Source organism: Biomphalaria glabrata, chromosome 2, assembly GCF_947242115.1.
Source record: "Biomphalaria glabrata chromosome 2, xgBioGlab47.1, whole genome shotgun sequence".
Lineage (NCBI taxonomy): Eukaryota > Metazoa > Mollusca > Gastropoda > Planorbidae > Biomphalaria > Biomphalaria glabrata.
In genome coordinates, this window is record NC_074712.1 from 29737724 (window position 1) to 29752697 (window position 14974).

Consider the following 14974-nt stretch of genomic DNA (forward strand, 5'->3'; position numbering starts at 1 on the left):
GGGAGGGGATTTCATTTCGGGGGGGGGGGGGGGTTGAACCCAAAGAACCCCCCCCCCTGGCTACGCCCATGAGATCTATACATTCGCTTAACCAGGAATCTTTCACGGCGAGAACGGGGGGGGGGAGAATATTGCATTGTTTTTAAATCTAACATTTACGATTTTCTAAAGAGAAAAACTATCGCTCCATAAATTGCATTAAAGAGATATTTTCTTTTTAAAAGTATTTTTAATGTTTTTCTTTTTACTAATCATTAAAGAGATGACCGCCTAGTTGTGCGGTTTGCGCGCTGGACTGTCGTTTGGATTTATCGATATTCCTAAGTTCAAATCCTGCCCGCTCCCATCCCCCGTCGTCCTGCGGGAGGTTTGGACTAAGAAGTAAATTATCTTCAACTCTGAAGAAACATCCAAAACTTGTACAACATTTTACAAACAAACAAAACATGATTTCTTATTCAAATATCAAGTTCAACAAGCAGATCTGGCTAGTAAGACGATGTGTCAGAATTTCAAGTACATAGTGCACAGAACAGTTTGCCAATTTGAATCTGATAGACAGGCATTTTAAAAAAAAAGTTTTTACAAATTCCCTCAAGTTTTCTTGGTCACGTGTTGTATATGTTCATTTTGGTTTTAATTAATAAATCTTAAAATAGAACATTATTTAAAAAATCACATTGAAATATATTACAAATGAAATCAATAATTTCAATTATAAGAATTTTATACATGCATTATGGAAGTAATTAAAGACTGATATTAATATAAATCCGCTATGAAATAAATTCATATAGGCCTACTTATAAAGAAATCCTTAACATGATAATGTCATTCAAAACGGTATTCTTGCCAATGTGTGCATGTATGTATAAAAAGCGATAGCTAAGAGTATCTAAAAAAAATCTACACAGCTATAATCACAGTAATAATGATTCTCAATGTCTTTTAAAGAATTGGTAAAAGACTTGATCTTTTGGAAGACATCTATGCAGTGTAAACTGTTCAGACATCAAATATGGCTGGCTGGTATAAAACATCTAAAAAATATTGAAACTAAGAATTACAATGCCTACGAACTGGGAGAGATTCGGGTCTGTCGTACAACAGAGACCATTACTTTTTCATTGTTTAGCTCATTCTTCACCTTGTTTAGCTCATTCTTCACCTTGTTTAGCTCATTCTTCACCTTAAAAATATAATCCAATGTGACTAGACATTCCGAGAAGACTAGTCGGGTGAGTTTTCTGCACTTTATCAAGAAATGAACCAGCGAGGCTTTGCTTGGTGAAGAAGGTCTGTGGCTATCTGCAAAAAAACATGCTGACTTTAGTGTCGTGTCAAAATGTAGAGCCAGGTGATCCAATAGAAGACTAGTTTTGCGGCCAAAGGGCGTCGAATGTGGGCTCCGCGCACCTCCAATGCAAAAATGCGCTAACGGAATTTTAGGAACTAGCATTTTGGTTGGGTTCCTGGGCCATCCATCCATATAGAAATGTACTTGAAGGTTAGGGCACGCAGAATGTATCCCCTTCCAATGTTCTGAGCTCATTACGCCCTCTTCGTACTGACAGAAATCTCCAGCATTCACCAATAAGGACAGCCTCTCCAGAGTTTCAGGCAAGAGTGCACCCTTGTTTTCAACATCTCCAAATAACGCGAGAAGATATGAATAGTTTAAAGACATTTCCTTAAGACAGCAACACTTTGAGCTCAAAGTCCTCAGCTGGAGTCCAACGTTGTGAGTGATACCTTCACTGTCATAGAAGTTGAGCAGATGGATTGATTGCAGCGTCTTCATGCTTTTGCTTTTTAATAAAGCTTTGATGATACGGTATGAGTGCGGACGGCTCATGCAGGCATCGTTCATGTCGAAATGACGTAAGTTGGTCTGTGTCCGTAAGAAAGCAGAGATGGCGTCCGCCAGCAAGTTAACTGACGATCGGAAACAGCCCCATGATTGATGGAAGTGAAGCTCGCTCATCTGGAACGCCCTGATGGTTTTCTTGCCGTCCTTGAGTGAAGAGAGTCCAGACAGGAGTGTATCCACGCATGCAGCCATGCCGTGAGCGGTCAATAAGTTGGGTGAGTGGCAGACGACTCTTACGTACTGCAGGTATTCCCCCATTGAGTTGACGTATTTGGTCAACATCTGCTTGAATGAGAGACAAGAAAAATAATTCATCCAATAGTATATACAAGTAAAATTTGTTTGTTTAAGTCAGTCTGATTGTGTTAAGGGGTTACTGGAGTGCGAATTTTTTTTTTTATTTTTGCTTTAACTTAATAACTTTTGTTATATTATATCATATGACAACTCAATAAAATATATATATATATTGAATGTTGTCTAATGTTTGCGGGTTGCCATGGTAATGGCGGCCATCTTGAAAATAAACAAAAATTAGTTCATATAGGAAAATTCTAAAATTTTTCCAAATAGATAAATTTCAAAGCTAAAAATACTTACACCTTAAAGTATAAAGGTGACTGTAAGGAGCTAGCTAGATTTTATACATTTTCTCTTAGTATTGTGCATTTTATGATTTTTTAAAAAAGGGTGATTTTTTTCCTGTAAAATGTATCCACATTTTTTTCCCCAAAAGATCATATATTAAAAACTTCTTCAGCTAAAGTCATTAAAACTAGCTGATTCTCTGTATTATTTATCTCTGAATACGTGTACCAAATTTGACACATTTATCTCTATTAGTTCTAGAGATTTTAGAAATATGTTACAGGGGGGGGGCCACAGAAAATGCATTCCCTCAAAAACAGTGAATTTGTATTAAGAAAAATATGGAAAATAGTGTTCACCATGCATCATTAAAATGCTTTTTTTCAATAAAAAATGCTATTTTTTAGAAAATTTTTGGTGCCAGTTTATAAAATACATGTCCACCTATTTATGTGTATATTTATTGATAGCATTTGTATTAGCCGTCGCGGGTTTGAGATGTAGGGACTATTTTGAGATGTAAGGATGTGTTCGAGATGTAAGGACGTTTTTGAGATGTTTAAGGATGTGTTTGAGATGTAAGGATGTGTTTGAGATGTAAGGACGTGTTTGAGATGTAAGGATGTGTTTGAGATGTAAGGATGTGTTTGAGAGGTAAAAATGTGTTTAAGATGTAAGGGTGTGTTTGAGATGTAAGGTTGTGTTTGAGATGTAAAGATGTGTTTGAGATGTAAGGGTGTGTTTGAGATGTAAGGATGTGTTTGAGATGTAAGGATGTGTTTGAGATGTAAAGATGTGTTTAAGATGTAAGGGTGTGTTTGAGATGTAAGGATTGAGATGTAAGGATGTGTTTGAGATGTAAGGATGTGTTTGAGATGTAAGGATGTGTTTGAGATGTAAGGATTGAGATGTAAGGATGTGTTTGAGATGTAAGGATGTGTTTGAGATGTAAGGATGTGTTTGAGATGTAAAGATGTGTTTGAGATGTAAGGATTGAGATGTAAAGATGTGTTTGAGATGTAAGGATTGAGATGTAAGGATGTGTTTGAGATGTAAGGATGTGTTTGAGATGTAAAGATGTGTTTGAGATGTAAGGATGTGTTTGAGATGTAAGGATTGAGATGTAAGGATGTGTTTGAGATGTAAGGATGTGTTTGAGATGTAGGATTGAGATGTAAGGGTGTGTTTGAGATGTAAGGATGTGTTTGAGATGTAAGGATTGAGATGTAAGGATGTGTTTGAGATGTAAGTATTGTGATGTAAGGATGTGTTTGAGATGTAAGGATGTGTTTGAGATGTAAGTATTGTGATGTAAGGATGTGTTTGAGATGTAAGGATGTGTTTGAGATGTAAGGATGTGTTTGAGATGTAAGGATGTGTTTGAGATGTAAGGATGTGTTTGAGATGTAAGGATGTGTTTGAGATGTAAGGATTGAGATGTAAGGATGTGTTTGAGATGTAAGTATTGGGATGTAAGGATGTGTTTGAGATGTAAGGATGTGTTTGAGATGAAAGGATGTGTTTGATATGTAAAGATGTGTTTGAGACAAATAGAGCCTACTTATAGAAGGCCTGAAAACTTACCTGTGACGTCGCAGTCTGTGTGCTGTTAACAGTAACAGCTTGTTGTCAAGTCACAGGTCGTGATATCAGACGCAAAGACGTGTTTGTGGTGCTAGGAGGTGTTTGAGACGCAAAGAAGTGTTTAAGGTGCTAGGACGTGTTTGGCGTCCTAGGACGTGTTTAAGGGGCTAGGATGTGTTTGAGGGGCTAGGGCGTGTTTAAGGGGCTAGGACCTGTTTGAGGTGCTAGGACGTGTTTGAGGGGCTAGGACGTATTTGAGGGGCTAGGACTTGTTTGAGGAGCTAGGACGTGTCTGGCGTGCTATGACGTGTGTGACGTGCTAGGACGTGTTTGACGTGCCAGGACGTGGTTGACGTGCTATGACGTGTTTGAGGGGCTAGGACGTGTCTGGCGTGCTAGGACGTGTCTGGCGTGCTAGGACTTGTTTGACGTGCTAGGACGTGTTTGACGTGCTATGACGTATTTGGGGGGCTAGGACGTGTCTGGCATGCTAGGACGTGTTTGACGTGCCAGGACGTGTTTGACGTGCTAGGACGTGTTTGAGATGCAAAGAAAGATCAGAGGCATCGCAGGCTCTGCTAATGTGTAGCACTGTGTGCTGCAAGCTGCCTAATGGTCACCGACTAATTAGTTTTCAATTGGGTTTGACTCTCGAAGCCTTTCCCGTGTTTGGGTTTAGCTGCAAGGCAGCAGAAGTTTAAAATATTGAATTCATATTTGTCTTTCTCTTAGGTGGGTAGCCAGTCAAGGTTAATGAGCCCCACCTGCCCTAAGCTTACTGCCTTATGTGCCAGTTAATCGCCTTTGCCCCTTCTCCTGTTAGTGATAAATAGTTTCACCGGGCCAAATATCTGAGCCACACTTGAAGGCCAGGAGTTGGGCTCTATATGAGACGCATGCCATTGGGAGCATTCCATGACTACTTCTAGCAATGACAACCTTTGGAACCACATAAATAGAGGACTGTGGACTATGAGTCGCTAAGTCTTGTTGAAGAAAACGGATCATACTTTTAGTCTACTTTCATGTGACATTGTTTTTACCTCTATTCTCTCCGTCTGAGAGCTGCAATAACCCCTAATTTCAAATGTCCTTGACCTCCAGAGACAAGGTTCTATGTACACCCTTCTCCATTTTTTGCAAGCCACCGAGGCATGGTTCAGATCAGAATCCTAAAGAAAGAAAGAGAAGATTGATTTTTTACACATTTTTTAACGGTTTGAATGAAAATGGAAACTACTATTCTAGAAACTCAGAAATACACATGCAAGCTTGTAGATGTAATAGATGCAAGGCTTTTCTTTCGTTCATTCGCTCAATGAAGAAACTTTAACTTTCTGTTAACATTCTACCCACAAATTCTTTTCTTCGGAGTAGTATTTTTAAAGGCAGCCATCCACCTGACGCCTCACAATTTACCACTTCTACAACTATTCGCTATTAAAAACATGGGAAACTATGTTACTGAGGCAAAGGGGAAAATATGTTGTTTCAAACTAACAATAAACTATAAAACCTTCTATTTTCATAAGCACTTCGCTGGCACAAGTTTGAGAAGGCTGGATCCCTCGAGTTCAATTTTAAGTCTTACAACTTTATATATATTGTTACGAATCTCCCTATCCAGGTTTGCTGCAAATTGCACCAAACCACACCACCAACTTAAAGAACTTGACAACTCTGGGCTTGAAAATAACGTAATAGTTTAATGTCAATAAATAACAGCCAATACTGTACAATTGGCAGCACGTAACACAAGACTGTACAAAATATCTCTCCTGTTAATAGCCGTGCCGTCGTATCAACTCTTGCACTGGTCTCTCTGTCTCGTCTCGGACTTGTACTGAGCCGTTGTAACGAACTGTAGATCGGGAAGTTGTGACTGACTGGTCTCTGATACCTTCGCTCTTTATATAGGGTCCCTGCTGGCCTTCTAGAACCGGACAGAACGTCGCTCGACCATTCTGGGTGGTCAGATGACTACATCCCTCGTGACATTCCTGAGCTCTGTTCACGACGTCGATCCTTCCCGAACCATCATGTTGACACTCGTTTCGGCCGATCGTCGTAACTCGTCACGGTTGACCGCTCGTCTAGCGCTGGCCTGGGGCGATTTGCGTCGGCTGACTACACACACACCACTACCCCCATCTGTGCCACCACCAGGTTTATAACAATATATATATATATATATATATATATATATATATATATATATATATATATATATATATATATAAAGCATTTTTTAAAAGATCACGGTAACATTCACCCAGATACCTCCTTCTTTCTCCCCCCCTTTTTTTCCAACTGATGTGGTCCAATCAAGTGATAGGATCATGGCGCAGTGAGAAAACAAAATGTGTGAAATACCGCAAAACAAAACAATTGGTATAAATATTTTTATTGTTAGTCTAGATCTATGTCACATTTAATTAATTTAATTACATGACTGATCCAAGTTGATACAATTAGGCTACACGTTTTTATAGTATTTTTTTATTTACTTTTCTTACAAATTACAGACGTTACTTAAAAAAAAAAGATTTATGCTAATCTAGTCATGCATATTAATTAGAGACTTCAAATCTGCAAAGCCGTTGGTTTTCATCGCTGATTCATGCAGCCCTTCCCATGTTCTAATGGCACTAGGGAAAGATAAGCACTTGTGCGAATTTTTCTAGCAAATGGATTATGGAATAAGAAATGTGCTTATATCTTTGTGTCTTTCTGATTGTTTTTTTTTAAATCAGATTGTCACTGTGTATTTGTAAGTTATCATTTAATGTTTCGTGTTTTATGTAGAGCATTTATTTATTGCTTATTTTTCTACCTTTAAATATTTGAAAATCAAAAGTAAGACTTCATCAGGAAGAAGTTCCCACATTTTCTTTCGCACAAAGATCTAGAGTTATTGCTTTGAAAATGTAGAATTAGTTTGTATGCGTCCGTAGTTACCATTAAATAGTGCATTGCAACCTTATTTAGCAGACGTTCAAAGAAGGTGCATGATGGTTTAACAGAATGCGAGATGCGCTCACTTTAAATGATGATGAGTACTTGCAGTTGTTTTCGCAGTAATACAATTTCAAATCATTGTAATATAATTAGAGGTTTTTATTCTAAGCTTATTTCAAATTACTTTTAGTGGAGATATTTATCTGTGTATACTTTCTGTCACGCTTTCCCTAAAATATCAATGTCTTTATTTGATCAAAAAAAGTCGATCAATGTGTAATTTTTATTTCAAAATCTGTTTTAGGACATCGCTTTTTTATTAATAACTTCAAAGTTACTGCATTTCGGCGCCTTCTTCTGGTTCTTTTTTTTTTTTTTTCGTGTTCGCCGCTGCACGAATTTTAGGCAATTCTAGAGCTTTTTTCTTTGCGGCATCCTGCCTTCTTATCAGAAACTGACCGGCTGGTTTCCGATCGCTGTTTTCCCGCGTGTTTCTCGCGGCCAGGCTTTCTATTAATCTATTAATCAGTAGTAGCCTACAGCAGGGGTGGGCAAATTACGACCCGCGGGCCACATGCGGCCCGCCGAAGTGTTTTATGCGGCATTTTGCAATACCAGCAATTGTGGAATCTAGTGAAAGAAGCTTCTCGCGCCTCAAACTAATGAAGAATTACTTGAGATCAACAATTCTCGTAGATAGATTGAAACATTTGGTAATTCTTGCTATTGAGCGTGATCTGTGTAGGAAATACAATTTTTATCATATACTGTATGACTTCGCTACACGCAAGGCTAGTAAAGTAATTCTATACGTAGTAAAGAATGAATAAAATGCAAATACAAATTTATTTTCTAATACAAACTCTTAATTTTCACTTATTATCCGTAACCTTATACAAACTTGGCCCCGTGAAATCCGTTTCGCATAGGGCTCTACAATGGTTAAGTCCGGTTCTGCTATTTAGTGACGGATGAATACTACTCCCCCCCCCCCCCGCCCCTCTTTTTTTTTTTTTTTGGCCTCTTAAATTACCTAGGATAACTCCCTCCGTCCGAGTTGCACAAATAAAAGAGTGATCTTTCCATGGTGTCCAAACTCTTGAACGTGCTCTGTCGCCTCGATAGTTATTGCAGAGTAGATTACTCCCCCCCCCCTTTTTTTTTTAACGTGAGGTAGAATAAAAAAAAAGAGTGATTTTTCTTGGTTACAACGGTCCGGCCCTGCTATTTTGTGACTACGTGTTCTCCCCCTCCCTCTTGTTTTTTTCGTGGACTATCCGCAGAAATAAGAGAGTGATCTTTCCTTTACTTCTTCTTCTCATTTAAACTGTTGAGGGAAGAAGAGAATTATATATATATATATATATATATATATATATATATATATATATATATATATATATATATATATATATATATATATATATATATATAGATTGGAAATAGAATCACTTCCAGGAGAAACAGATGAAACCATTTGCCAGTTTATTGTTACTGGTTTACAAAAACATGAACTGACGGAATAGTTGTAGGTTTATGCGCTGATAATACGACTATTCATTTTGAAGTACTGAAACAGCGAGGACTAAAAACGTTTTAAAAATTTTGCAAGTTTCAGGCGAACTGTTGGTTGTGATGGCCACACGGTGCAATAAAAACTACTGACTATGAGTTGGAATTTATTGCTACTTCTGATTCTACACTGTTCGAAGGAAATCTGCACATTTGCAATATAGAATATAGCAGAATTTTGGGTTACGGAAAGATCAGGTGTTTATCTCTGAAGCCTGTGGTGGAGACACTACTTAAACTGCATCCTGCTTTAAAATCATATTTCTTTTCTCAAGAGATATACCGCAATGTAAACAAAAACGTATTTGAAAACACATTTCCTGAATTGTGGTTGCATTTTGAATAAAAATTTATGGCTATTTTTTCCTTCCGTGTAGCATTTCTGTATATGCCTATTGAGTAGCATATTGTCAGTGCTTTCGAAATATCTTCTGTCACTGGCCATTGGTTCAGAAATTCAGAAATAAAGGGTTAAAGACAATATCCACTGTCTACATTTAAGAGCTGTGGGACTCGAAGACGGCGCTATACAAGATATATACCTGACAAATTTATGAGCTGCATTCTAATAAAGAAATCGTGTAAAAAGTCAATGTCATCGTCAAAAAGAATTTGAAATAACTTTTAAAAGAAAAGGAGAAGGCTCAATTTTTGCTTTTTAAAAATATTCAGCAAACAATGGAAAAAAATGTCTATCTCATAAAATAAATATTCTTTTTTAATAGAAAAAGAGATGACGATTTATAGCAAAGTAGAGAAAAGGGCTTTATTTCAATATTACTATACTTTCTTATCTGATGAAAATTTTAAAAAAAGTACAGTTGACAGCACTAGATTTAAAAAAGAAGTACATTGCTATAGTTGCCATTACAAGGGAAACCACTGCGAATGTCATCGCGCGCGAGCGCGAATAGAATAACAACAAAACGTAAATATAATAGAATGTTAGTTTATAAAAATCGAACCTTATTTATTTATTTTTTTTCAGTGACTAAATAGATCTAAATGTTTAGATTTACTTTAGATCTAGGTCTAGATTACACTAGTAAGAATCAGTATTAAAGAAAAGCTCTAGGTAATTTTCTAGATTTAGAATAATTAATTTTAACATTTTTCAATGATTTTCATATTTATAATTATTAATATTAATAAATTATAATTATTAGATTATATTAATTATATATTATAGATTCTACTCTAGAGTCTAGATCTAATAAATAATTCTAGAATCTATACTTTTTTTTATAATTAATAGTATGTCTAGATTATACTAAATTTATTAATGTATCATAGAGCTTAGGCTTAGATTCTAGATCTATAAATATATTAGATCTATACTGTAAATAGAATTATAATAAATAGATCTATATATAGTAGATTCTTATACCTGAACACCGACTTACGGGAACTACAGTAACTTACGTTTATCGAACAAGTTAAGCTCATTCGCCGACATTTTTTATGTTTGAATTTGTGTATCTCCGTAAAAATTAGACCTAGAAAAAAACTGATTGTATCTATGAACTCCTCATCCATTTTTCTTAAAAAGTAGACATGTTTTATTCTATTACTACTCATAGTTAAACTTATATTTGATGTTAAAATGGGTCAGGTTGATGATTTCAAAAGCTTAAATTATCGAACACTTTTTTAGCTTTATCTTATCTTATCGAACATATTAATAACTTATCGAACACACGAGAAGTATGGTGTTTTAAAAGTGTTATAATCTTAAAATTTTGTGAAAAGTATGGTGTTTCAAAAGTGTTATAATCTATATTTTTTTTTATTTATATCATTTTCTTTTTACGCCATGTCAAGAAATACAGATTTTTAGTCATTTTCAAATGGTCCACATCGAAGGAATCTATCACTGATCAGCTCTGCTTAGAAACTGACGGTGCTAAGCCCAGTAACGCATTACCGTAGTACTTATTTAGGTCTAAGCTATTTTGAGACATAAGGCCATTAATAAATTAAATCCAGATATTATTTATTTGAGGGAGAGCCTAATAAGCTTTGGTAGCCAATAGATAATCCCGCCCTCCCCAAGTCATTGCAGGACACAACAGTTTAATTGGTTGACCTAAAAACGAAACATACGGTACGCGGCCCTACATAACTAGCCGCCGATCTAGCACGCTCAGTGTATGTAACAGCCCAAAAGTCAGTGCTAGATATTTTTCGATCTGGACGGGGGGGGGAAGTGCTGAAACGCTATGGTAGCTTGCAAGCTGTGTTACCTATAGATGTAGATAAATCCGCCCTCCCTAAACCACCTGGTTAACCAAAAAAAAAAAACGTATTTTAGAGCACGCTTAGTATTTGTCACACACACACACAAACAACATATCTATATACACTACGTATCTATCATGCCTAGTGTTTGTGACCTAATTAGCGGCTTGACCGTAGGTACTCGACTGATGGCTCCTCCCCCTTTCCCCTCAACATTGTTCTTACTACAACTTGAACAATGTTTTGGGGCTGTGTTGATGGCCTGGTTTACACCTGTGTGTTACGCTATCACTGACCATTTTTTTTTTGTTGTGTGTTAGTCTGGTGGCTGCGTTTGGATTGAGTCTTGAAATTTACGTTGTTACTTTGCACTGAAAAAGTGTGAATGTTGGAGAGTGGAAGCGCGGGTAAGGGGGTGTAGGCAGAATAGGAGAGTGGTTAAATGCGTTATTGTTATTATTTTGTGTATTTGTGATATTTCAAAGGAGTGTCTTTGTAGCGCATTATGAGCTTTATGGCAAATATATATATATATATATATAATTTTATAGACTCGGCGCCACACGCCTAGATCGAGAAGCACAACTGACTCTATGTATTTGAGGCTGACGTCACATTCTAATGGTCGATCAATTATTGATGATCTCTGGATACAGTGTCTTGACTGTTTCTCTCCCCCACCCCCGACCTTTTTTTTTTTACCTGCCCAAGACATTTTTATTTCAAAATACCATATCTGCATTCTATACCTCCCCCTTTGCCCTTTCGTTTTATTAATATCTCTTCACATCAAGCACATGCGCTAGGTATTGGTATTTATAACACATAATTCAGAAGTTAATAGAATGGGGCATCTGAAAAAGAAACAACTGAATACATTCCACAACTGAATACATTCCACTCTGTTTCTCCTTGTAGATCCCTATAGATGCCATTAGCATCAAGCTATAATATATAATATATGTGTCATAAAATCAAGCTTTTAAAATGGGTACAATTAGTGCATATCGATGTAAATCTATTTACTTAAAAAAATATAGCACATTTACGGTAAACCACAAATAGCTGATACAAATTGTAACATATGATTAATTTATATCTGTACTCTGCTTTACATTATTAAAAAAAATAACAATTAAAAAATATATAATTTAAATATTTTGTTTTCTTTGGGTTATATCCCTTTGATGTTTATTTTTAACATTAAAATGGCGTTCGATATCTTACGAAGCTGAGATTGCTTATATAAAAACTGCTATTATCGAACACCCCCTTTTTAAACCTCAATGTTCATGTTTAGGTAACAAAGGACACTTTCAAATTAATAGTTGTAAATATTTCTCAGCCTAATTAGAAGCGTATTATATAGTTTTTTTGAGCTGAAGCGTCATTAGCATTAAAAAATACCCTTAACCCGAGACTCACTCCACTCTTCCCAAGAGTTCAAAAAATGTGAAATTTTTATACCAATATTACCAATGCACTTTGAATATAAGTAAAAAAATGATCCTCGGGTGAAAATGAAACTAATTATAACTTAACTATCAAGAAATGGACGATGCACAATAAGAATGGACTAGTTTCTTTATAATCATCGAAATAAAGGAGAATTTTAAAAAATACAATGGGGTGTTCGATAAGTACCTTAAAACGAAGGTGTTCGATAGATGTAAGTTACTCTAGGTCAAATTTTTATTTTATTTTTTTTATTTGGTGAAGGTTTAACTTACAAAAAAACTGAAAGCAGATTCTTATTCTGCAACTAAAGGACTATAAAAATAGCTGTATTCCTTTGAATTGCCACTCATAGTCAAGATTTTATTTTAAAATAAAGTGGGTCACTTCAAGCTCCTATATTGAACGCAGTTTTTGGGCTTTCTCCTCACTTGGACAGTGAGCACCGTCATTGTACACCACTATGTAATTGCTAATAAATTATATCTGTGTTACTTAATTTTTTTTAGATTGTATTAAAAGAAGTAGATTCACTTTTGCAATATGTATTTATAGTCTATTTCCTCATATACTCTCTTTCTAACTCTATATATAGAATATATTAATATATATATATTATATATATCGTTTATTATTTATATACCTATGTAATCTATGTGTAGAAACAGACAGAAATAAATCTATATAAATTATATATCTACAAATTAATTATTATAATTTAATAAACATGATATTTTCAACTAGGGCGACTAGGCTACATTGGCTACATGTATTTCCTCTGTCTTTCTTTTAATTCCCATCCAAGGACCCTCTTCTTGTTTTCATAATTTGGATGTTAGTTTTGTGACACATTAACACCCCCTCCCTCCCATAGATGCTTATAATTCTTTTCATGACTCTATCCCACTTCCCTCCACTGCCTGTTTGATAGTTTGTGACACTAAACGCTTAAGTGTATACCTCTCCTCACTGCCAGCTCATCTGGAGTGATCACATGCAGTGGGCATGGTCTATGGCTTCAAATTAGCAGCCCGCACTTTTTCTTTCATTCATAAATTATATATTATAGATATCTCGATCCAGGTCATGCTTATTCATTGAAAAAATCATAGATTTATTCATCCCAATAATATTTCTTATTACGATTTTGCTGTGTCCAATGAAGGAGAATGAGCTGAATTCATTATTATTCGTTGTACACCCCCTTATTAAATTATATTTAACAGCTAACGGTATAAATGTGATTGGAGTGTCTTTCTAAAGATGTTTGGAAGCTTATTTTGATATATCCATCAGCCTACGATCAAACAGGCTCATAATATAGCCTTCATCCCTTATATGGGTATGAATTGCCGGGGGAGGTTAAAACAACAGCTTTACATACATGGTTACCGAGAATCTAAAAAACTGCCATCTGCTTTGGAAAAACGGAACAAAATTACCGGAACTTATCTAAAATTGGACATGCGCAATCCCGAAGCGTTGATTTTTGCTCCAAACATAAAAACAAATGAATTACAAACAAAAAAAGCGACCCGCTCATTGAAGGAGAATTCGATGGGGTGTCCAAAATATAAGAAGCTACTATATATATCTAATCTAGATTCTATTATCAAATTCAAAATAACCTGTCTGGAGTATTATTAATTAGATTATATATTGTATTAATAATTATATTATATAATATATATACTTACTATACTTAATACTATTTTATATCTAGAATCTAATTAAATAATATTAAATTTAATTTTAATTAGTATTATAATTATTATTATAAATCATAGTCTAGTTGATATAGAAAGTCACTTGAGTCACATTATAAATAATTATTATAATTTATAATGATTATTATTATATAATTATTTGTAGATCTAGAATCTAGATAGAATCTGTCTTCATAATCATATAATTTAATTAGATTCTATTAATTAAAAATTAAATATATATATAATAGTCTGTTGGATCTACTATCTAGATCTCTAGTGACTCTAGTCTCTAGAATAATCTAGATTCTAGATCTTCTTCTAGTTACTACTAGTCTAGAGTCTAGATTACTCTAGATCTAGTTAAATCTAGTTACTAGTCTATTAGTACTATTACTATAATTCTATATCTATCAAGTCGGCAAGTATCATTATTTATCATAGTAACTGTAAGTAATCATACTTTTATCTAGATTCTTCTTCTACTGACTACTAGATCTAATAATTAATAATTATCTAATTCTAAAGACTAAAGATATTAAATTATAGATCTAGATACTAGATAGATTAATAATTAGATCTAGATTCTATATAATTATAAGACATAAGTCCATAAGATAATTATAAATATAATTATTATTATATAAATTTATAAAATTATAAAATGTTTAGAGTTGAAGATAACTAAAATAACTTATAAAATTTTCTAGTCCAAACCTTCCGTGCTGCAGGATGACGGGGATGGGAGCAGGCAGAGTTTGAACTTGGGACCATTGATGAGTCAGAACGACAGTCCAGCGTGCAAACCACATAAACAGGCACCATCCCGAGCTATATATATTATGAATATAGATCTAGATCTACTTATTTAATGATAATTAATATTCTAGATTAAGTAGATTCTTAATATATCTCTAGAGCTAGTTATGACAAGATTTTATAGCCAAAGTCCTACTCCTACTAGGGCGTAAATGAGTAAACAAAGTATCACATGGTCTACCCA

At 35.0% G+C, this 14974-nt stretch overlaps 2 protein-coding genes across 9 annotated transcripts in view; one reads left to right on the plus strand and one right to left on the minus strand.

Moving 5' to 3' along the window:
* Nucleotides 1-483: 483 nt before the first annotated feature.
* Nucleotides 484-7035, minus strand: LOC106065350 (F-box only protein 39-like). 4 transcript variants are annotated; one of them, XM_056019972.1, is made up of 4 exons: nt 6876-7035; nt 5086-5214; nt 1190-2155; nt 484-1040 (listed from the first exon to the last, which is right to left on the minus strand). In XM_056019972.1, the coding sequence occupies exons 1-4, from the start codon at nt 6927-6929 to the stop codon at nt 939-941; spliced, it is 1251 nt and encodes a 416-aa protein (XP_055875947.1). In that variant the 5' UTR covers nt 6930-7035; the 3' UTR covers nt 484-938. The 4 variants fall into 4 exon arrangements, with proteins under 4 accessions (XP_055875947.1, XP_055875948.1, XP_055875946.1 ...); XM_056019973.1 differs by having other exon boundaries at nt 484-1147; XM_056019971.1 differs by having other exon boundaries at nt 484-2152.
* Nucleotides 7036-9422: 2387 nt separating this feature from the next.
* LOC106071825 (ATPase family AAA domain-containing protein 5-like) overlaps nt 9423-14974 on the plus strand; it is a 37108-nt gene continuing 31556 nt past the window's right edge. For 2 of the 5 annotated variants that reach the window (XR_008776536.1, XM_056019974.1), the window contains exon 1: nt 12980-13895. The gene's annotated coding sequence lies outside the window, so the exon portion shown is untranslated. Of the gene's footprint in view, nt 9648-12979; nt 13896-14974 lie in introns of those variants that run through there. The other 3 variants (XM_013232006.2, XM_056019977.1, XM_013232004.2) reach the window with 3 other exon arrangements.